The sequence below is a fragment of the Hippocampus guttulatus genome, chromosome 12 (genome assembly GCF_054856545.1).
Source record: "Hippocampus guttulatus isolate MCC_2025c chromosome 12, RoL_Hgut_1.0, whole genome shotgun sequence".
Classification (NCBI taxonomy): domain Eukaryota; kingdom Metazoa; phylum Chordata; class Actinopteri; order Syngnathiformes; family Syngnathidae; genus Hippocampus; species Hippocampus guttulatus.
The window spans coordinates 13,719,988-13,743,923 of NC_141272.1; the positions used below are offsets into that span (position 1 = coordinate 13,719,988).

General features: G+C 43.3%; 2 protein-coding genes across 5 annotated transcripts; both read right to left on the reverse strand.

Annotated features, from left to right (window-relative positions):
• Positions 1–1,381: 1,381 nt before the first annotated feature.
• On the reverse strand, positions 1,382–5,154 carry socs9 (suppressor of cytokine signaling 9). 3 transcript variants are annotated; one of them, XM_086126136.1, is made up of 3 exons: positions 5,038–5,150; positions 3,452–3,820; positions 1,382–3,331 (listed from the first exon to the last, which is right to left on the reverse strand). In XM_086126136.1, the coding sequence occupies exons 2-3, from the start codon at positions 3,792–3,794 to the stop codon at positions 2,319–2,321; spliced, it is 1,356 nt and encodes a 451-aa protein (XP_085982262.1). In that variant the 5' UTR covers positions 3,795–3,820; positions 5,038–5,150; the 3' UTR covers positions 1,382–2,318. The 3 variants fall into 3 exon arrangements, with proteins under 3 accessions (XP_085982262.1, XP_085982261.1, XP_085982260.1); XM_086126135.1 differs by having other exon boundaries at positions 1,382–3,800; positions 5,038–5,154; XM_086126134.1 differs by having other exon boundaries at positions 1,382–3,820.
• Positions 5,155–5,678: 524 nt separating this feature from the next.
• On the reverse strand, positions 5,679–22,789 carry samd4b (sterile alpha motif domain containing 4B). Of its 2 annotated transcripts, XM_086125414.1 has the most exons (13): positions 22,503–22,789; positions 20,384–20,865; positions 18,037–18,513; positions 17,702–17,938; positions 17,511–17,620; positions 15,781–15,867; positions 15,328–15,595; positions 13,458–13,543; positions 12,533–12,648; positions 12,216–12,414; positions 11,961–12,087; positions 10,747–10,830; positions 5,679–10,638 (listed from the first exon to the last, which is right to left on the reverse strand). In XM_086125414.1, exons 2-13 carry the CDS (start codon positions 20,577–20,579, stop codon positions 10,610–10,612), a joined length of 2,016 nt encoding a protein of 671 aa, XP_085981540.1. In that variant the 5' UTR covers positions 20,580–20,865; positions 22,503–22,789; the 3' UTR covers positions 5,679–10,609. The 2 variants fall into 2 exon arrangements, with proteins under 2 accessions (XP_085981540.1, XP_085981541.1); XM_086125415.1 differs by lacking the exon at positions 22,503–22,789 and having other exon boundaries at positions 18,037–18,341; positions 18,415–20,525.
• Positions 22,790–23,936: the final 1,147 nt, after the last annotated feature.

The window sequence follows — 23,936 nt, forward strand, 5'->3', positions numbered from 1 at the left end:
GAGGCACTTTTTAGTTCAGGCATCCCCTTTTTAAGAATATTCAGGAGGTGTCAGCAGTATAGATATTGAAATGAGTGCTTCGAGCTGTATTGCAGCAAGCACAGCGCGAGCTTGTTGTTGAGAGAAATTAGGATGGAGTGGACTGGATCTTATTAAAAATATGCCCGTGAACCAAATGCTCTAAGTAGAGAATTGGAGCTGAAACCTTCAAACTGATCCATCAATGGATTTCAATGTGAATGATGCCTTATTTACGTGTGAATAGCCATCATTACTTTTCTTAGCGAATTGGCTGGCACAAATCACAGGGTTCCATTGCCTTTGAAATGGGGCTGAAAGATTTTGAAAAATCGGCGAAGTACAATTTTTTTTTTTTACCCTCAATTTTACAAGTGCGATTTAACATGAAATTATTTTTTTAAGGTCCTCTTCCCATTTAATTTTATGAGGGGTTTCCCAATATCAAGAATGCAGAGAACTTTACAATTTAATTTAACACTAAGTCTTCCTTTATTTAGTTATAGTAAAGATTTGGCTCATCTTCTGAGTGAACGCTGGCGCGTTTTGGCTGCCACTGCTCAACCCGTATTGTTTTGTGTTTTTTGTTAGTGTAAAGTGTCCTTGGGTGTCTTGAAAGGCGCTTATAAATGAAATGTATTATTATTATTATATTATTAGTATCTTCATGGAAGGGTTGACACCTCTGAGCTTTCAAAGTTGGACTCTGCATGGGAATTGATACTGTATATGGGAATAAATTGTCGGGCTGAACAATTCTGAAAAAAAATTTTTCCACCCCTTGAATATTGTAATTGCAATTTACAATACATAATGCAAAATAATGCAACCAACTCTGTAGTTTTATCATTTGTACTTTAAATGTTTCATGACACAATAATTATGGTAAACACGTGGACCGCACTGCACTTATCGAGACACTGTATAATTACATAAAATACATAATTCCATAAAATACACACGTCAATTTGAAATTAATGAAAAGTTCAGTAGCATCTGGCTGGCAACCAGCTCAGGGTGTACCCCGCCTCCTACGCAAAGACAGCTGAGATGGGCTCAGCACGTCCTCGCCCCTTGTGAGGATAAGCGGCTCGGATAATGGATGGACAGCATTGTGATCAGAATATTGTCAACTCATTTTAAAATAAAGTGAACAGGTGAATTTCTGTTAACTTTGTGATTCACTAGTTGAAATAACTTCCGTGTCTGCAACTACTGTATACCTCACTCATGTTTCCTCCCCTCAATGTTGTATTACATTTCAATTGGGTGCAGGTACTCCTTAGTGAAATATTCTTCACACTTGAGAGGTCAAAGTCACAGCAAGAAGATCCAAGTCAAAAGAAACCGACCAAAACACTGATTCCGTTGCAAAAACTGAACCTCTTTATTTGGACTGCCATTGAGCCGACGGATGCTGCACTTCAGACCATTCACAAATAGGACTTACAGTTTAAAAAAACAAACAAACAAAACAAAAACAACAAATAAAAGCAAGCACGGGATGCACAGTATTTCAAAAAACATTAGAAAAAGTCTGGGAAGTCTTTAGAATTAAGTATAAATTGTGTTAAGACAAAACCAACAGCTCGGTTGCGTTAATCAATCAAGCTTGGCAGGGACATCGAAGATTTCAATGTGAATGTGAGCGCTAGTGCAGGGATGGGAGAACCGTTGTGGTCCTCTGAGGCCTTTCTCAGTGAAAAAAATATGTGCCGACTGATGTGCATCATTTACACTGCTGAAGTTTTTCAGCTTTTGGGTGAAATTTCAGGATGAAGCTCAAATGCAGTATGACTTCATTCGACCCCTTCTAAACTTTTGAAAGAGCCAACTGCTCACTGTCTGTCATTTCAATGCGTTTTGACAGATTGCTGTCAAAGTGCAATTTAACATGATTTAAATTTATGAGGGGTTTCCCAATATCAAGAATGCAGAGAACTTTACAATTTAATTTAACACTAAGTCTTCTGAAGAATAATCTTTAAAAACGTTATCGGCGGTTTTAAAGGGTGTCACTTATCTGCAGATTTTCGCCATTCGCGGGGCGGTCCGGGTCCCACTGTAACTTTTTATTATCTTTAGTTTGTTCCTTCGTGAGATTTGTAAAAAAAAATTTAATCATGCCGTTATCTAATCAGCAGAGCTGCTCTCATCACAGATATAAATTCCGCAGGTTTATTGTAGCAGAAAGAACCAGGAGGTTTACATACTTTTGACAGTGTGTTTAGGATGTACACAGCAGGATATACAGTACAATAAATAAGTCCAGTTTGGCGAGGAGTTGTTGTCGTCAACGTTCATTCCCACCACGTGTCCAGCCTGTGGATGTGTACCCTCTGCTTGTAGTGATACTCTTTGAGGTGCTTCTTCAAGGCGTTGGGTACGGGCAGTGCGTTGATGCCGTCGTAGGTGGTGCAGCTGCTGACGACGGCGCGGCACAGCCTCTGCAGGCTGAAGGGCTGCGTGCGGTGCATGGGGAAGGACAGCAACGGCTCAAAGAACATGCACGAGCTGGGGTCCTTGTAGTGCTCCAACAAAGCCGTGACGGTGGGCGCGTGAAAGACGCTGGGGTTGCGCACGTCAAAGCTGAAGTTGTGGTTCCACTGGTCGACGCGGGCGTGCAGCGAGCGGCCGTAGCGGCGGAAGCTGACCGAGAACAGGTAGTCCTCCTGAGCAGAGTCGCGCAGAAGGAAGGTGCCCTCGGGCTTGCCCTTCAGGAGCCCCTCCGCCTCGTAACGGTCCATGATGCCCCAGTAGCAAGGCAGGCTGGTGATCTGCAGCAGGTCGGGGACCAAACAGTGGATGTAGTCGATCTGAGTGTGAACAAGCGGGCCAGCGTGGGGAGGCGTGGCTCTCGCGGCCACTTCCGCGTCACAAGAAGAGGTGGAAGAGGAGGAAGAGGATGCCACCACCTCGTCGAGAGTGTCCAAACAGCTCTGCAGAAGGAGCTGGTGCTGCCGCTGGAGGTGAAGCTGCTTCTGCTCGGCTCCAGCCGCTTCGGTCACGCCATGGGCCAGCTTGGGCCCGCGGCGCCTGTGGAACGCCGGGCCGGCCTGGGACATCACCTCCAGGGTGTGGATATCGGCGTTGGCCGGTGGCTCCACGCCGTGCTCGATGCTGATGCGCCGGCGCTCCCTCAGTCGGTCGTCCACGTCGTCCGCCGGGAAGGCCGAAAGCCCGGCGGCGGGGTCCATCGCCGTGTGCTGCTTTATGACATGCCACTTCTGAGCCAGCTCCGACCCCGCCGCAAAGGGGCAGCTGTCCAGCATCAACTCACTCAAGTGGATCTTCCGCCTTGAGGCAGTGCAGCCTGCTGACAAGGACAACGCCTGAGGGAGTGACGGCACGCTCGTTGCGCTGTGAGTCTTCATGGGGAAGCACTGCCCCACCGCGTCTTGGATTTTTTGCCGGAGTGTGCGACTGCTGCTACCTTCGCCGGCTGACGACTCTGCACCCAACACCAGACTGGATGCCCCCTCTTCTGAGACTTCCTTGTTATGACATCGGCAGCCCAATCTCTGGGGAAATGAAGAGCTGGCTCCGGCCTGGTCACTGCTCTCCAGCTCTTTCAAAAAGTCCCCATACTCAAAGCCGTCGCTGACGGGCCGTTCGGCAGCCGGTTGGTGTGCGGCGAAATCCTTCCGCCTGCTGTGAGAAGCTTTGCGGCCGCCGCCAGTGTCTCGTCTCTCCTCCGACCGACTCAGTCGCACCTTGGGCTGCGCTCCCATCCTGCGCTCTTTTCTGCGAGCCCCCAACTCCTCTGGTAACGACATCGTGGACTAAGACGAGAAAAAAAAGTCTGACATGGATCAGATTATTACTATTAGTAGTTGTATGAATTGTTCTTTATTTAGTTATAGTAAAGACGATTTGGCTCATCTTCATGGAAGGGTTGAAACTTCTGAGCTTTCAATGTTGGACTCTTTGCATGGGAATTGATACTGTATATGGGAATAAATTTCACCCCTTGAATATTGTAATTGCAATTTACGATACATAATGCATCCAACTCTGTAGTTTTATCATTTGTACTTTAAATGTTTCATGACACAATAATTATGGTAAACACGTGGACCGCACTGCACTTATCGAGACACTGTATAATTACATAAAATACATAATTACATAAAATACACACGTCAATTTGAAATTAATGAAAAGTTCAGTAGCATCTGGCTGGCAACCAGCTCAGGGTGTACCCCGCCTCCTACACAAAGACAGCTGAGATGGGCTCAGCACGTCCTCGACCCTTGTGAGGATAAGCGGCTCGGATAATGGATGGACGGATGGATGGTTCAGACAGAATAAATTAGAGATTAAATATTACATTTTTGGGGAGCACACAGTTGATTTGTGGTTTTGAACGTCTGCCTCACAAGGTTCTGAGGTACCGAGTTTGGATCTCGGCTCAGGCCGTGGAGATGATATGTTCACCCATGCCCGCATGGCTTTTCTTCAGCTGCTCCGGCTTCCTCCCACATGACAAACTCATGCATGTTAGGTGAATTGAGGATTAAATTGTCCGTAAGTGTACTTGTTTGTTGGCTCTCGAACAATCCTGGGCATACCTGGTGTCTCCAGGTCAACAGGCTCCCCTAGACCCTGAACTAGATCAGCGGTATATGAAATGGATGAATGTGCTACTTCCCCAAGGGAAAAGTCCAACTTTGAATATTTCCAGAATTTAGAAAGTTTCGCTTTTTCCCAACTTCACTGTCAACTGTGCAGATCAAGAAAGTCAGTAACAAATCCTTTCAGAAGTAGGTGAGTTACGCCATTTGAAACACTACGGTTCTTTACCAGTCATGGAATTGTGACTGTATAAACACAAACGAGGCTTACTTTTAGAGGTCGAAGCCAAAAACAAAAATAACGCATTGGGTAAAAGAACAAAGCACATCTAAACTAAGGCTCGACTCGCCTTCTGTTCAGGAAGTTACGCGACTGCACGAGATACACTTATCGGCGGAAAAAAACAATACAGTTGGATTATTTGAGCTAAGTATGGTAACATACCTTTGTGTCGAATTCAGCACTGAGAGGACTTTGGCTTCATCTTGGGTAAATTAATAACGATACCAAAAGGCGGTTCGCTGTCGCTTGCTAGATGACAAAAAAAACGGTTGCCGTTCAACCCGGAAGTACTTTCGATGACGCAGTCGGACTGAATGTTCCGAACACTGAACCGACAAATACTGTATATACATATATCTAGATCGTATTAGATATATCGATATCTATCTATCTATCTCTATAGATAGATAGATAGATAGAGATACACAAAGGCACGCGCGTCAATAATTTTATGAAACTTAAAATTGTAATTTGGGTAAAATGTCATATATTTAATGTGTAGTAAAATTTAATATTTACGACCACGTGTGTTGATTTGAAATTACAGGCATTATGTGATCAGAATACTGTAAACTCATTTTAAAATAAAGTGAACAGGTGAATTTTTGTTAACTTTGAGATTCACTAGTTGAAATAACTTCCGTGTCTGCAACTACTGTATACCTCACTCATGTTTCCTCCCCTCAATGTTGTATTACATTTCAATTGGGTGCAAGTACTCCTTAGTGAAATATTCTTCACACTTGAGAGGTCAATGTCACAGCATGAAGATCCAAGTCAAAAGAAACCGACCAAACCACTGATTCCGTTGCAAAAACTGAACCTCTTTATTTGGACTGCCATTGAGCCGACGGATGCTGCACTTCAGACCATTCACAAATAGGACTTACAGTTTAAAAAAACAAACAAACAAAAAACAACAAATAACAAAAGCAAGCATGGGATGCACAGTATTTCAAAAAACATTAGAAAAAGTATGGGGAGTCTTTAGAATTAAGTATAAATTGTGTTAAGACAAAACCAACAGCTCGGTTGCGTTAATCAATCAAGCTTGGCAGGGACATCGAAGATTTCAATGTGAATGTGAGCACTAGTGCAGGGATGGGAGAACCGTTGTGGTCCTCTGAGGCCTTTCTCAATGAAAAAAATATGTGCCGACTGATGTGCATCATTTACACTGCTGAGGTTTTTCAGCTTTTGGGTGAAATTTCAGGATGAAGCTCAAATGCAGTATGACTTCATTCGACCCCTTTTAAACTTTTGAAAGAGCCAACTGCTCACTGTCTGTCATTTCAATGCTTTTTGACAGGTTGCTGTTCTCTAACAAAAAGCTGAACAGCAAACGTCACCCCCAAAACTAGACAAAATGAAAACGGGTGGCATGGTGAGCAACTGGTTAGCACGTCCGCCTCACAGTACAGTGGTGCCAGGTTTGATTCCGGCTCCAGCCTTCCTCTGTGTAGTTTGCATGTTCTCCCGATGCCGGCATGGATTTTCTCCGGGTACTCCGGTTTCCTCCCACTTTCCAAAAACATGCACCGTAGGTCAATTGAACACTTTAAATTGCCCTGTGGTGTGAACGTGAGCATGAATGGTTGTTCATCTATGTGTGCCCTGCGATTAAACAGTTCAGGGTGCACCGAGCCAACTTCCCAAAGACAGCTGGGACAGGCTCCAGCACCCCAGGAGGATAAGTGGTTTAGAAAATGGATCGATGAATAAAACTAATAAATAAAGCACAAAAACACTGAGCAGTTATAAATCCATCCATCATCTCACAAGGGTCACGGCCATGTTGGAGCCTATCGCAACGGTCTTTGGGCAGTAGGCGGGATACACCCTGATTTGGTTGCCAGTCAATCGGGCACGCATAGACAAACAACCATTCGCACTCACAATAACACTCAGGGACAATTTAGTGTTCCATTAACCTGTCATGCATGTTTTGGGAATGTGGGAGGACACCGGAGTACCCGGAGAAAAGCCACGCAGGCACGGGGAGAACATGCAACCGCCACACAGGAATCAAACCCTGCACGTCTGCAGTATTTAGGCAAACGTACAGCCAGTTAGAAACCAATACTCCAAATTTTAGAGGTCAAATCAAGTAGACCTGTAAGTTTATAGTGCATTTTCGGTTCATCCTGAACTTTCTGTACATGTGTATCATAAGCATTTGGCCACAGGTCCCCCGACCCCTGTTCTAGAAAAGAAACAAACAACTTGGAAGTGCATCACTGGAATGTAAACATGGAGTATTGTACTCCTTGGCCTTGAATTGTTGTGTAGTGTTTTACAGATTACTCATCAAGCATGGCTCAGAAAAGCATAGTCATGCCCTGTTGCAGCATCGTTATTTCCGCACATCCACTGTACCGTACTCTACTGCAATGCTTCGCTTCTGAAAAGCACAATCTGAGCAATATGTAACACAAGTCCTAAAAACGTCAGCTGTCTTTGTTGAGGTCCTTGTCCGGCACGAGTGTGATGCATTTTTTTTTTCATTAAGTCAGATGTATCCAAGAGCCTGCTCTGAAGAAAACCCATGACTGCAATATAACTCGACACCATGAAGCCAACATGTTAAGGATCCGCAGAAACAAAAAAAAGGGGGGGTTTTTTTTGTTTTTTTTCTCATAACATGATGTGGGCATCATCTTAGAAAGATGTAAACAGGCGTTATAAACACACACAGACACAACTTTAGTTGAAAGATGCCCGCTCACCATCCTCTTATCTACAACAGTGCTGCATTGCCACACATGCGATTATAGAAAGTAAGCATAAGTTATCCATCTCAAGGGAGTTAAAAAAACAAAAACAAACAAACAAAAAAACAGGTTTGTGTATACAGTGGAACCTCCAAAGGGGAATTAATGACATCTAAATTTGAAAAGGAATTTCAAATTTGTCAAATGAGTTAGCTCTGCAATTTAGGTGAGATGTCGAGCCGGTTAGTATACAATAGGAGAAATATTCATTCATTAGACAGCAATCAAACAGAAATTTATTGGATGTAAAAAAAATGTGTAGCCGAGATTATAGCTCGAAACTGCATACAATTATCTAAAGAGGGACATATTTCAGTGCTGTGACTTTTGAATGGTGTACACACATAATTGAAGTTTAACAAATCTTAAACCTTTTGTGATTTGCCTATTTCTGAAAATGTGGGGGGGGGCAAACTACAGCCTGTGGTAGCTTGACGCAAGCGGCATTCATTTGCAGTCTGTATGCTGCATTTGTAACTGAAAAGTATAAAATGGTAGCTTGGTCTTGAAGTGCTGCCTTCACGAGGGAAAAGAGAACCCATGCTGGGGGCTTCACCGTTTGTACTAGCTTTTATTCGATTCAGTGTTCCGTGTGCAGCCAATTCTTGCATCATCATCACAAAATCTGGACTCACCCATGGGCCAGCAGTCAGGGTGAGATGAGGGCTGGCTCGCATTATAAGACAGGGACAATTTGGCCAAATGAACTAATTTTAGCAAGACAAGTGTGTGTGAAGTGTCCTATAATTCCTGCTTCTTGTGGTATTTGCCCATCCAATTAATCGTCTGGAATTAGCGCTTAAATCGGCCGATTTTTAAAAACATTTTTCAACACGTCGACACATTTCAACATAAGACAAAGATTTCAACAATCAAACACCGCAAAAAAAAAAGACAGTTTTTTTCTGTTAAGTTAAACAAATACAAAAGGACTTCCTTAAAACAGTAGAATGTTCTCCGCAATTCATATTTTCAATGTTGTAAGTATTAAGGGTCGCCCCCCCAAAAAAAGAAGTTATTTCAGCCACTATATATTTAAAAAGTTAATCGGACAATTAAGCAGTTATCAGAATTTTATTCCGCCAAACATTGCAATTGGTCTCAAAATATCCGCATCGGTTGGGCCCTAGTCAAATCACCGGGGAACTGTTTTAACTTGTGGGAAACATTTCATGGAATGATCACCAATAATTCAAAGTATGTCATTATGTTTACAGTTTGACTTTGAAACTCGTTCATTGATTGACATTATTTCCAAAAGGAAAACGTAAAAGTAGAATAACTTTGAAGGTTCCACTGTTTCAGCATCTATTCTTTTTTTTTTAACCATCGGCGCCGCCACAAAATAAAAACAAAATAGTTATAATCGCTGCCTTACAAAACAACCGGACAATCAAAGTGAGCCAAAAGAGAGACCATATTCAAGCGTACATGCACCTCGGCCCTGTCACATTCCAAGACAGACGCCGGGCTTAGAAGACCGCTTCTTTTGCTTATTTATTCATCATTATTATTATTTTTACTATTATTTAAACAATTCAACACTGATACCACGTGATAATGTTGAGGGCTTACTGAAACACAGACAGTAAGGGAAAAATATGGACATCTTGGAGCACCTTGGAAACGCATGAGTCATCAAATCGTCACGTGTCAGGATAGAGGGTGCACTTCGGGGTGCCAAAGTGGGTCCATGGGTCTAATTTGCAGGGCCGATTGTCAAGAGTTTCGCGAATTCAGGCATTTCTCTATCAATTTTGCTTTTGTACAGTACTTGCAAATTTCCCCAGTGTGGGACAAATAAAGGTTATCTTATCTTATCTTGTGATTGTTACAGCAATCCAGGAGGTCCTCGAATTTTGACACTTGGATGTTACGAACTAGCATGTACTGCTGCGTAAGAATGTCTCGATAATCAGTTAGCACTGTACTTACTGGATTCATTTAATTGGATTGTTTTAAATATAGTTCCGAGAAGTGTTTCCGGACAACAACTTACTGCTTTACTGCAGGTTCATGATATACCACAGCATGTTTGGATTTGAATAGAAATTTAGTGTTATGCCACGGCAGTCCTAAAACCGAGGACACCCTGTACTTGGGGTCCCCAGAGAGGAAGCATGTTTCAAATCAGCTCTTGTGCAATAGCGCAACCCTCGGCCGACCCTCGCTCCTCAGTAAAACGCGATAATTCATCATCATTAACGCCAGTAGGGAGATAGTTGGGAAAACAAAAAAAAGGATATAACGGAAACAAAGTGCAGCCGAGCAATCTCAGACTGCTTTTTAAAGTCAAACCATTCTGTCGCCAGGAATCCTTCCCGAGTGAGCCACGGACTGAAAAAACCCTTCTCTTTGGCTTTAGTGGAGAGGAGGAGTCTTTAGGGTGTAACGCTTCGAATAAAAGGCAAGGCCTGCTCTTAAATTGAATGCTCGTCCTCTCAGTAATCTGGAGTGGACAGTCAGGAGACTAGTCGCTGTTTGAACAAAGGGTGGGGAATCTTTTCAGATGCCTTTCGGGGTCTCAAAAGTGTCTTCTTAAGCCAATTACAGTCTAGTGCCGTTTGTATAAAAGTGCCTTACTTCTGGCCGATCCACGCGTGAGGCAGCGTAGGTCTGCGGGGAATAAGGAAAAGAAATATAACTCATAAAGGGCCGTTTTGAAGACAGCACCGATCCTTTTCGCGCTCTCTCGCTCGCTCAAATTGCGCCATGTCACAGTCCTGCAAATGACATTGGCGTCAACCTTCCTCCCTGTCCTGCAATATAATAATTATCTGTATTCCATTTTTTGTGTAATAATAAACTTAGTTGTATATAATAAAGTACAAAAATATTAGACAACATGTACACAGTTTTTTTGTCATTATGTAGTGACTGCTTCTGCTTTGCCTGGTTTGCTTGAGCGTATGTAATTCTTTGTGCTGGGTGATGAGGATTTTTTTTCTTCTTTTGTCTTCTTTTCATATTGTCGATGTCCGGTCAGTTCCGTCTGTAGTGGTGATGAGAACGTGTGAATACATTTTATCTTTACCACTTTTTTTTTTTTTTTAGTCGGAGAGAGTGTTAGGCTCGCATGAACGCAGCTAAGGACACTCACCCCCTAAGGCGTGTTCCGTCATACTGAGGCACAGCGACTCCAGCGTAGGGTTGATCTCCAGGTCAGCGCCTGGAACTTGGCAATCTAATAATAAAACGGTGGTTTGGGTCATGATTGAGCGTTAAATTTCATCACATCCAAATGTGGTTGTGTGAAGGAGTTGTGTGGGCTATACTGCCAAAAGAAATACCACGGGTATAAAATCACAGAATATAAAGAGTGGGTATTTTCACCCATGTAGGTTTCGTTGTAGAGGAGTTTCATTGTAGTCGGAAAGTTCTCATTTTCTGATAATAAACTATATATATCATATATCAAAAACAAAAAAAATGTACTCTTATAAGAATACATTTGAAATATTACAAGAATAAAAGCATTATTTTAGCTGGATAAAGTAATGAGAAAAAATGGATAAGTGTACCAGAATGAAAGATTACAATAATGCCACTTAGAGCTCATAAGTTTACCTACTCTGGCAGAATTTGTAAGATTCTTTAAATTGTGTTCAAATCCTCAAGGTTCCACTAGACTTGCTGTTAATGAATGTTTCATCCATCTAGTATTGTTTTAGCAGTTAATATTGGAGGCCACACATGCTGCAAAACTTTACTAAAGTAACCCCCCCCCAAAAAAAAAACACACAAACAAAAAAAGGTAATTAGTGGTACTTTCGTAACAGAGTGCCACCGTGCTCCTTTTGTGCCAGAGACGCAATAACCAAGGCGAGGCAAGCAGTGTGTGGCTTTTAACAATCTGGCACACATTCCTCAAGGCACACACTCGTTCTCGTATGCCAGATGCCGCGTTGCAGATTTCGCTTCTAATGGCCCCGTCGTGTTCCAACCAAGTCAACGCTGACCTTTTTTGCGACACTTCACCTGTAAAAACGTTTGAGGCTGCTTCCCGCCTATTCATTATTCATTCAAAGGCGGTATAAGACTTTTGTGTGTGCGTGCGTGTGCGTGTGTGTGTGTGTGTACCATGGTCCACTGGCTTTAGTCAGCAACAGATTGAGCAGATGACTTATTGTCCATGTGTCAACAACAGCAGCAAAGACAGATTAACTGAGTAGTCGAGCAAAGAAGGTGGATTCTAAACCAGTACTGGACAGTATTGAACAATACTGGCAGTAAAGTCGTTCGGAAATCAAATTAACTATTTGAAGAGATAACTCCAGAATGATGGAGGCTAATGGGAGAGGGTTGATACAGAACCTTGCTGCTGGAACATGAGCATGGTTTGCGGCGAGGTGTGGACAGGAAGCGAGTGTGTCCGCTGCACAGAGCTGCGACTTTGACTTGGCATGCTGTTACTGCCCCCGGGGTTGGCGAACCACAAGCTCTAAAAACCAGAAGAATTTCACCAATAAGTCCCGTCAGTTGGTTGTCATTCGGCTCAGTCGCCGATGCTGCCATGATCGTAAAATTTGAACAAAATGACAGGTAGCACACTGGCCCCGCTGTACTGACTTGACGACCCTGGCCTGCCAGCGCAGGATTGGTGAGAGTGTGGCGGGGAGAGACGCCGCCGATTCCGCCGGGACTCAGCAAACCGATGCGCCCCGCCTGGAGTCCACGGGGGGTTATTTGGAACTGCCTCTGGCCCCGCCGGCCCACGCCTCCGCTCACAGAGCCCGCTGTGGGGAGGGAGTTGGACCCGTAGGCCCAGCTGGAGCAGGAACGCACAACAAGACATAGGAAAATAAACTGGGAGAACTCCATTTTGACTCCGCTGAAACTCCTTAACGTTAAATGGTGGTTAGGATTCAAAGTTGTGCTCAGCTCACCCTTTCTGTCGGTACACGGGCATGTCCAGCATGGCTTTACGAGGGACCAGGCGGAGCAGTTTGAGGACCTGCTGCTTCCAGGAAACCAGTCGTTTCTTATGGGTTTCTGTGAAAGCCTTAAAAGAATGATGAAAAAATGAATAAATAAAATAAATTTAAAAAAAAATCATTTTAACTTCAATTTGGTTGTGGTCATGTACAAGGTGTGAACTGTACTTCTTTAAATGACGACCATCCCCCAATTGATCAACTTTACAAAAAGAGCTAAGCCCATTATCCTATCCCCAAAGTACCAATAAGGTGAGTGGATAAACTTTTTTTAAATATATTTATTCACAACAAATTTATACTCTCCTGGGCATTTTTACGCTATAAAAAAGTACTTCCTTGGAACGGACAATTGGCTCTGACTGACGAGCATTTCCCCCAATTGAACCTGTTAACTTGTGGTTCAACTGTATTTGAAAAATAGATAACTACCTCCCCAACAAACCCCAGATGGACACCCGACATGTCACCCATTCAAGAAAAAAAATCCTCTCTTAAATAGCGGGAATTAGGTAAGCATTTCATTTCAAAGATCTTGCGCAGACTGAACAACTGAGCCAGTTTAAACCATGTTGCCCACCAAAAAAGCAGCACCTACCAAGGCACACAGTCTTTCACGAGTGGGGTCTTATTGGATGTTATAAATGAGTTCTCTGTGCTGCATTAAAGATGATCATCCGTGATGTGAAGTCTTTGTTCTGTTCTGTCGGCCTCAGTTCTTGCATTTTTCCGTTCAAGTCCTTTTTATTTTGTGTTTAAATTCCTGTAATTTCCCGCTAACATTGATAAGGTCTCTACCTCACCTGTAGTAGAATCAAAAACACACCTCTACCCCTGGATACTATTTGATGAAAATACATGAGGTACCTACACTCACCTCGTGTATTAGACACTTCTCAATGAGCTGAAGGTAGCAGCTGATATTCTCCTCATCTGGCCTGGACACGAGCAGTTGTGTGCACACTGAAACAACAGAAGTGAGCCTGCTCATAAGGGATGAGCACAGAACGTTGACAAGGACAATTAATAACTTATTATGTAATACATTCAACTACAGGAAGCACATCAATGTATTTCCATTCAGCCATCGAGATGTCATGGCAATGATTTTTTTGCTTCCTTTCTATAGGGTGGGATGATGCCACACAACTGACAACTGGTGGACCGCATTCTGTGTTTCTTCATGATGATCCGTGTGTTTTCATTTAATTTCACTGTGTGTGACACCCAGGGATGGCAATGGCTAGTGATGAAAAAAGCGGAAAGGGGCGTGGCCTGGACGGGGCGACCAATCACAACAAGCAAGACATCATACACGTCCAATCGCAGGGCTGTTTACAATCGGAAGATGGAAAGACTGATCGGGAGAGCTCGTGAAAACTCGACGATAAGGTACCTGGCCCCCCCTAAAATTTTCTCAACGGATTTAGACGATTCACAAAAATGATCAATTTAAGAAATAAAACGGCGGATTTCCGCGTATCCGCGGAAAATTGCCATCCCTGGACACCCTATTTATTTACACCTTCTGATACATAAATGTATATATTTTGTTGTTCTTAACAAGGCTTGTGACTTATAAGGAAGGTAAGAAGCTGTAAAGATTCAATTAAAATTCTTCAATGACCATAAGATAAGATAAGAAAACCGTTATTAGTCTCGCAATGGAGAAATTCCCAATTCACAGCAGCAACATATAACATGCATATTTTTGGAATACAAGGGCTGGAATAGCCAAAGAAATCCCACAAAAGTGCAGAAACAGAACACCATGCAAATTGCACATAGAAGAGCCCCAGTCAATTTTTTTTAACCCAGGACCTCTGGACTGCGAGGTAGGTGTGCTACCCACTAGGCTACCGTGTTGGTGCAATTTATATACCGTATTTTCCGGACTATAAGTCACAGTTTTTTAATAGTTTGGCTGCGGGTGCGACTTATACTCTGGAGCGATTTATGGGTGAAATTATTAACACGTTATTATGTCATTTCACCTGTTATTTTCACATTAACCCACAAGAGGCTGCTCTAGACTTGTATTGATAAAACCACGATGAGTCTGACGTAAGCGACATAGAAGAGGAAGCGCTGCATCTTCTACCTCCGGAGTTGGTGGCGTTGTTTTAAAGTGACACAGAGAATGAAGATTTCATTGGATTTAGTCATTTGGAGTGACACTGATGGTTTGGTGAACTTGTTATCATGTGCTTTATGCTATAGTTATCTGAATAACTCAGTTCGTTGTTTATGCGTCATTTAACTTATTCAGCGTGTTGTTTTCTATTTTAATTTTAAATTGCCTTTCAAGATGGCATGCATTCCCTTGGTGTTGGACTTTATCAAATAAATTTCCCCCCCAAAATGTGACTTATACTCCAGTGCAATTTATATGTTTCTTTCTTCTTTATTATGCATTTTATGGTTGGTGCGACCTATACTCCGGAGTGACTTATAGTCTGGAAAATACGGTGTGTGTGTGTGTAATATATATACAGTATATTTTAATTTTTTTGTTTATTTATTTATTTATTTATTTGTTTTGTTTTGTTTTTTGTCCCCCCCGCCCCCCAACTGACATACTTCTCTGCCTCGGGCGCTCTCTCTCTCTCTCTTTTTTTTTTTTTTTTTTAAAATGGCCAAGTCCATTTCTAAGAGTTACCAAAAAAAAAAAACAGCTCACCAGCAATGAGATTGTGCTTCCAGTGATGCAGATCACCGCACCACCATAGCAAACATATGATCCTTACCTTTTCCCATGACTCGGGTGAACTGTCCGGCAATGTCACCGTCCGAGATGGGCGTCGCCGAGGAGTCTCCATCGCAGGCGGGTGTGCTGTGGGAATGGAATCCCTCGCGGGCCGTGTCTTTATCCGTCACCGACTTTGTCGCTTCTGGAGGAGCGCTGGCTGGCTCTTGCAGGGTCTGCATCAACGTGCTGTAAGCCTTGATGGGCGTGATGATGATCTGCTGCAGCTCCTGCAGAGCATTGCGAAGGTTTCCTCCTTCCAAAATATCCTGCACACAAGTGAGGTGAGCACATTAGTCAGCCACAAGAGTCCAATAACTAACAAAGACCCAATCAACTAAAAAGCTGAAGGGGAATTTCCTGACCCAGCAGAAGCGAGTCACATGAAGACTAATTACTACTGACTCATTGTTCTCAGAATATTAAGTCATTAAAAAAAATAAGTATGAATTACCTTTTCCAAAGACTTGAGGACACTCTGCCGCTCACGCAGTTTTTGAATGCTCAAGGCAATTTTATGCCGCGCTCCCTTGGTGACGTTCTAAAGAGGAAGGAGATAACAAGATGTGCGTAAGGCAACCTGTCATTTCTTGCCTCAGCCATCGATATTGTCACTACACACCAAAACATAATCACCATCTGTTCCAATGAAGCCAAGGGGCAGGGACAACAATGGTTTTGTCGTTACATGTGACCGGCGGGGTACATTGTTTAATTTCACGCCTCATTGAAAGGTGATGTATTAGCATTAGGTTTAAGGACACAAGTGTTTACCATTCATGAGACAGGAGGGATACATCCACCCATGCACTTTAGCTTGAAAAATGTGCCCTGTAATTTTCCATGCATCTGAGCATTCACACAAACTCAACGAGCATTCCTCTTACCATGGTAAGCAACATTAGACATGCACATAGATATCAAAACAATATCACACCTGTCCAAAACCTGACGTCATAACAAGTTACATGATGTAGATACGTGACAAAAAAAAATCAAACTATCCGTTTATCAAAACAGAACAAACCATTAAAGAGAGATTTGTGACACGAACAAAATCAGCCAGTTTGTTACTTTTAGTTTAGCACACAGGTCATTTTAATCATAATTAAATCTTCATACAATCTCTACTAATATGGTCCCACATTGTCCACTCATAAATAATGGAAAAACTTTCGTCACCCGACTTCTGAAACATGCAAATAAGCCTCGTGTGTGTGTATGTGTGAGAGACAGATTGTTCCCGATTACATATTAATTGAAGACCTCAATCTGTCTGGTGTGTGAACCAAATGCGTTCCCAAAGTGACCCTCATGTACAGAGGACGAGACAGCGACACTCATAACATAGTATTGATGGAAGTAGGGTCCAGTGTGCACAGGCTCACACATTTTTATCATCTCAAATCTAAACAGAGCAACATTTTTATCGCAAAACAGAACAGGAAACAAGTCAAAAATGCACAGTTATTAGCATTTATTATTATTATTAGCAATTACATTAGCATACGACAGCTTCACGGTGATTATGTGAACGGCTCAAAATTGTTCAAGACGGTGGAGTGCAGGGTCCGTCACTATCCATCCATCCATCCATTCTCTGATGCACTCATCCTCACGAGGATCGCGGGCGTGCTGGAGCCTATCCCACCTGTCTTCGGGCACTAAGTGGGGGACACCCTGAACTGGTTGCCAGCCATTCCCAGGGCACACATAGACAAACAACAACCATTCACACTCATAATGACACCGAGGGGCAATTTAGTGCTCTATTAATTTACCATGCATGTTTCTGGAATGTGAGAGGAAACCAGAGTATACAGAAAAAAAAAACACAGAGGCACCGGGAGAACATGCAAACTCCACACAGGAGGGCCAGGGTCGGAATCGAACCCATGACCTGTGCATTGTGAGGCAGACGTGCTAACCAGTCGATCACCGTCATTATTTTAATACTTAACGGGCTTCCATTTTTTTCAGGGAATCAGATGCCATTGATATTTGCTTTATTAATGTTTACATACACACTATCATAGAATGAAGAAAAAGACATTTTCAGTGTCGTGTTGCTTTAAGTCTCAGAATATTTATTACGTCTTGCAAGATTTTGGTGTGTTTCCAAACTGTACAACCAAATGGCTCATCAAATTTGGGGATTTCATTGGAATCTAACTCAAGTCTCACCTGAGATTCCAGATGATGCTCCGTGAGAATCATCATCTCCTCATAGGTCATTTGGGAGAAAAGCGATGCATACTTGTGAAGGCGGAGGCTTTTTAACCATGCGGGGACATCTGCAACAAAACACGGGGCACAAAATGAGAGGTCAGCTTACGTCACTGCAGCGCCGCACACGATTGAGAGACTCCTCTGACCTTTCATGCCACTGCCGTCCTCTTGGAAGGTGTTGCGTGCTGAGCCCTGCTCTTCTGTCTGCTCGCTACCCGAGGAGGCCACGCTGCTCTGCGGGGAAAGCGGCGCTTGGTCTGTCGGGAGGAAGTTCTGCCGGCTACTCATGTCATCCTGACTGACCCACTCTGAGCCACAGGCTTGGGGACTGGAGGGGATGACGGACTTCTTCATGGGGCTGGGCTGCATCTGCCCGCTCAGTCCTGGGAATGAGTAGGGAAAAAAAGAAACTAATAATAATCCTCAAAAAATAAAACTCTCGTGCTGTTTGGAGTTTTGACAGCATGAGCTAAAAATAAACCTGTGTTGTTGCTGTTAACAGGAGAGGACAATCCGCCTGGAAAAGCCATGTGCCCGTTCTGGCCTGCAGGAGACGTGCTAGATGAGGGGGACTTTTCGTGCCAGGCGTGGCCGGGCTCCAGGGTCTCGGCCGAGCTGTGCCACTCGTCCGAGCCCTGACGCGGGTGGTACGGGCTGGGCGGCGCCCGTGTGGACGGCACGAAGCCGCAGGATAGATGCTCCTCCAGGTGGTTGAGCCACATAGCCAGGGACGTGCGGTCCTCCAGCGTAGTGGCGGGGTGGATGAGCGCGTAGGACAGTAACTGTCTGCTCTCCTCCACAAACAAGCTACTCTCAATGGTGTGACTCAACACCTTCTGCAGCAGCTTCATGTACTCACATTTGGCCTCGCTGTTGCGTGGCTGCAGCAAAGGCAGATGGGACAAAAGCAAGGACACCACTTTCTCCTTGGGCTCCTGGTGCCACTGGTTGACTATGGCTGAGGGCACAAGACATTCTATCAGTGCCGCTGCTTTACTATGTTCAAACAACAATTTGGATATACAGGAGAACCTCCAAACTGGCCTAGTGACCTCAGATTACCTCGGTCCTGTGCTTTTTTTCTTTGCCGTTTATTTAGCACTTTCTCCGAATATTAGACGGCCATCACACATTACTTGTATTGTTATTACATGTTTCATCCAGTGACAGTTTGCCTACCAACAGACAAACTCCACTCAGTAGCGACCAAATGCTTTTTCACCCTTTCTATATATGTAGTATTTATTAGCGGCGCAACACTTCATCGACAACTATACAGTAATCCCTCATTTATCGCGGTCAAAGGGGACCAAAACCACCTGCGATAAACGAAAATCCGCCAAGTAGCGACGAATTAACATATACATTTTTTTTAAAAATGCCCCACGTGGGCCTTTGCGCTTGAGCAGAGCGCACTAACACACACACACACACACACACACACACACACACGCACACACAAGCAGCATCAGCATCGTAAACAACACTTAGACACTGATTAAAGATTAAAGACTTTTTGCTGACTTCAAAAAAAAAAGTTTTTTTTATTAATGTTTGAAAAAATCCGCGATGCACCGAAGCCGCGATAAACGAACCGCAAAATAGCCAGGGATCACTGTATTTTTGATACATGATTCATCATTTAGCTTGTTATATTTAACATTGTCCAAATTCTCAGAATGTCATGCTCTCAACAGTGATTAAACCAAGAACTGAATCATAATTTATTTGTTTATCTAGTTTGTGTATGTCGATGACGGTGTCGGGGTACACTCGCCTGACTTGTGTGCGGGCAGCGTGGGTTCGGTTCCCATTCAGTGACGGTGTGGGTGTGAATGTTCAATTGTCTCAAAATGTGCCCCGCGACATACTGTTGACCAGTTCAGGGTGTAGTCTGCCTTCCGCCTGAAATCAGCTGGGACAGGCTCCAGCAACTTCCCATGACCCTGTTCATGATACGCAGTTTTGGAAATGGATGGATAGTTTGTGTATTTTCAGTGCTATCAATTGGACATAATGTCTTGGTTTTGGTAAAAGGGGGCCGGGGGGGGGGGGGGATTAAAACTTATAAAGGAAGGGAAATTAAAACTTTCTTTTATTCAACTCATCAACAAAATAAATCGACAGGTTAATCGATTTTTAATTGTTAATTTATTTGTAGCCCCACTATTATGTATATATATATATATATATATATATATATATATATATATATATACAGTACATATACAGGTATACTGTAAATTTTCCCAGTGTGGGACAAATAAAGGATATCTTAAATATATATAGAGAGAGAGAGAGAGGAGCTGACTGGCTGCTAAGTGGCTAAACTATTTACCACAGGTGTGTTGAGTGACAGCGTCAGTTGAGGCCATCAACAGGTCGGCTAAAGATTTTCTTGTTTTTGTTTTTTTTACGACATATTTTCTTGTTGTTTGTTCAATGAAGCTATTGAAAGTGCACTAGTTGGTGTCGATTCTCCTTCTATCCTAACCACCTGCAGAGCGATTACAATTCAGTTCTGACAAGCGATGGTAGGCTATATTAAATTGGCTAACAGTGTACACTTTCCCAGAGATAGGCTGTTTTGGAACTTAAGCCAGTTGCCCTTTCCAATAGGCAATTGAACTTTTTTATTCGGAATGAAATGATCCTAACAACAACAAATTCCGCTCTGCACTGAACCCACAAAAAGTGAACTGCGATCCAGCGTGGAACTGTACTTCTCATTCAAAATCCAACTGGAGGTTCACCAGCATCCCAGAACATACTGTGATCCATCTCAGAGGTTGCACCGTATATCAATACGGAAATACATGTTCATCTACCTGCATTGTTGGCCTCCGCTTCCAGGATATGTATCTCTGTGCAGTCCGCCAACCAGTGTTCAAGGCATATGTGTAAAAAGCGAGCCTGGGTGCGGGACACCCTCTTGAGAAGGGACAACAGCGCCACCGTCTGTTCACACTCGTTCCAGCCCTTGAACCAGTCCGTGAGGATACCTACCTGGTCTCTGAACATCATGGCGTTTCTCCTTTTTTAAGGTTAGGAGATGGGGAATGTGTGGACAGGGTAGGAGGGGACGAAGGGGACAACAGGGTGGGGAAACACACTTTTCAGGGACAGGGTCAGTCTTTTCCCCAGACTCCAACGCAGAAACCCTCACATGGTTCAGGTGCAGCGAAACATAATGGGAAATCTTGACAGATCACTGTGTGGAATGCTTGGGGGATTCCTTGTAAAGTGTTCCTGACAGGAGTCCAAATAAATTGTAGAGTCACTCTTGCATGCTCAGGATCATATTGGTCACCTAGGCAAGCAGAAGAACAGAGAAAGGAATGTTGTTAGCCTTTGAATTGTGATGGACATTTTGAGGTTTTAATAAAGTCCATCAAGCAGTGTGACTGGTGCCAGTAAATTAATCATTTAAAACATTAAACCCTTGTCTTGATACCACAGAAGACAGCCCATGTAATCAAAGTGGGTTTAATGTTTTCCAGTTGTTTTTTTTGCCTCATCTCTTGGATTTTGTTCTGGCAGCATCAACCAAAGTATGGGATGTACTTTTGTAGCATGTTAATTGCATGAACATCACGATCAGGGCTCACGTGTACCATTTTAAAATGCTTCTCCTGACCCTCCATATTACCATTCTTTGCCAGTGCAGTGAATTGCTTATGAAAGAAACTGATGGAGAATAATATATTTTTTTAATGGATATATCGCGACAGCTCTGGTCACAAGCTGCCATTGTGGTGGAGGAGAGGAGGTCATGTGCCACCGTAAGCTGAAGGCGACCTGCTTTTTATGTTGGTTTTTTTTGGGGGGGGTGAAAGATTTTTTTTTGCCCATTCACCCTTACATTCCCGCGATCGACTTGGGACCAGTTCGCGAGCTCCTAGTCGATCGCGATCGACTGGTTGGGCATCACTACTCTAGATCATTCAATATGAACAGCAATAGAACCGTGGTTTTCAGTTTTTCACTGCCTACCACGTTATTCACCTTCCCACTATGTAACACTATTGATGACTTAGAGTGGTGGTTCTCAAGTGAAGATATGCGTTTCAGAGCAGTGTGGACCCCTGCCCTGACAAAAACCCAACATTTCCTACGTTCGGAAACATTCGCCACTCAGTGAGGACCCAAACTAACCTATCAGACCAAAACATGTATGTATAATACATCTAACACTGTTAATTGTAAAACAGATTCATCGTTGTGTTTGTTAATTTAAAAATACAACACTATATGATTTTGGAAAGCTCCTTAAAAAAGAAATATTGTAACTCTTGTTACGTGTTTGAATATTGTCACTGGTAAGCTACTTTTGTTTTCTCTGCCTGAATGTCTTTGGCCGTTGTGTTGTCAATGAATTTAGGTGTTCCGTCTTTTGTTTGTGTGAAGCACATTGAGTTACCTTGTGTACGAAATATGCAATATACCTATTTATATAACGTTGCCTTGCTTTAAAACTTGATCTTGATACTAGAAATCATATAGCGAACTGAAACAACGTGGGCTTAGACATACACTACAGAACAGTACGGTACATACAACTGGGTGACCGGCGGCAAGCATAACGTTCATGTAGCATGTCAAACACTCGCCCGTCACTACAAATGGTGGCACCTGTAACATGAGGAGCGACATAACCACACCCTGAGCGGCGTTAGGTCAGCACAGTGTTCCCGGGAATAGTCACAGGAGAGTAAAACGAGACTTCTAGGCGACATCGACAACTGGAATGAGCTAGCCAGCGCGAGCAAAGTCGGCCTTGCTAAGGGATGGGATGGAATCTGTATTGTTTTTCGTTGGCGGTGTTGCTGCTTAAAACACTTGCCCTCAAAACATTTAAACGAAAACATGGCCACGTCGAATAAGTTCACCGAGACGACATTGGTGTTAATACACGTACATACGCGGAGAAGACACAGGGTTGTTTACCTTTGTCGCTTTGTCGGTGCTTTTAGCAAGGTGAGGCTAATGTGCTAACGCATAGCTTAGCGCTTAGCGGCTACCTTGGTCGTTTATAGCAAGTTTTGCTAGCAATAAGGTTGCCTTAGCAGCGAGAGGCGAACATTCCGATCCTCCGTCGTGGTGTTGTCCATGACAAAGATAGTCCCGCAGTGGATACAACAAAGTCAAAGAATGTGTGTACAAAAAATGTGTTTATCATTATACAGGAGTGGACGCCTGGTGAAAAATGTACTTCGTTTTTTTTTTCCTTGACGTGCGCGAACGTCATACGTCTGACATCATACGTCTGGACGGAGCGTCATGTTGTCAAAAACACAAGAAAAAAATGATCGTTTAAAAAAGGTATTATTCTGCTTTCGTTTCGTGAAAACCAGTCCAAAGACGACAGGAAAAAAACGGAACACCTTTGAAAAAAATGACTTTTTGAAGAGTTACAAAATAACAAGAGTGTAATTTATGAGTCATTTGGATTCATTCGATGCATGAATACTCACATGTCCAGAACCTTGTTCTGGATATGTGAGTATTTTATTTCATGAAACTCTGACTGTTGTAAAAATATCACGGTAACGGGTAAAGTATGAGCCTTAATGGAGACTTCTTTCTTCTTACTTTTTTCTTTTCTGATTGATATAAAAATGATTTATTAGATACAATCACATAACGGGGTAGGACTAGATACGTTTTTTACTTCTTCCTACTCCCTTGAACATAATAACTGTGTTGAATGAAGATTGATTTCTTTCTTTTTACTTTTTTTATCTACCTTATTTTCTGTCAAATTATTACTGTAAGGCGGCCCGGTAGTCCAGTGGTTAGCACGTCGGCTTCACAGTGCAGAGGTACCGGGTTCGATTCCAGCTCCGGCTTCCCTGTGTGGAGTTTGCATGTTCTCCCTGGGCCTGCGTGGGTTTTCTCCGGGTGCTCCGGTTTCCTCCCACATTCCAAAAACATGCATGGCAGGCTGATTGAGCAGTCGAAATTGTCCCTAGGTGTGAGTGTGGGCGTGGATGGTTGTGCGTCTCTGTGTGCCCTGCGATTGGCTGGCAACTGATTCAGGGTGTCCCCCGCCTACTGCCCGGAGATGGCTGGGATAGGCTCCAGCACCCCCCGCGACCCTAGTGAGGATCAGGCGGTTCGGAAAATGGATGGATGGATTATTACTGTATATATGTTTTATGTTCAACAAACAAACAAACTGTGGAGAGTATCATAAAGAATGACGCACACATGCATGGGGATGTTCTGTCACTTTGGCCAACCCTGCGAAAAGTTTGTGGCTACAGCCCTGATCTTTTTGCTAACTTCAAGTAGTCTGACAGCTTTTACTTCGGTGTTTTCATGCTCAAACAGATCTGGAGGTAATCAGACGTGTGTGATTTTTGAACTGTGTGATCTGCC

Excerpts from the sequence above, each read along its gene's own strand:
- socs9 (XM_086126135.1), bottom strand. The coding sequence starts at position 3,794 with ATGTCGTTACCAGAGGAGTTGGGGGCTCGCAGAAAAGAGCGCAGGATG.
- samd4b (XM_086125414.1), bottom strand. The coding sequence starts at position 20,579 with ATGATGTTCAGAGACCAGGTAGGTATCCTCACGGACTGGTTCAAGGGC. Across the intron at positions 12,088-12,215 it reads TGGCAGGCCAGGGTCGTCAA|AGCTTGTGGTTCGCCAACCC; the intron begins GTCAGTACAGCG and ends TCTGGTTTTTAG. Across the intron at positions 10,831-11,960 it reads GCTCATGTTCCAGCAGCAAG|ATTGCCAAGTTCCAGGCGCT; the intron begins GTTCTGTATCAA and ends TTTTATTATTAG.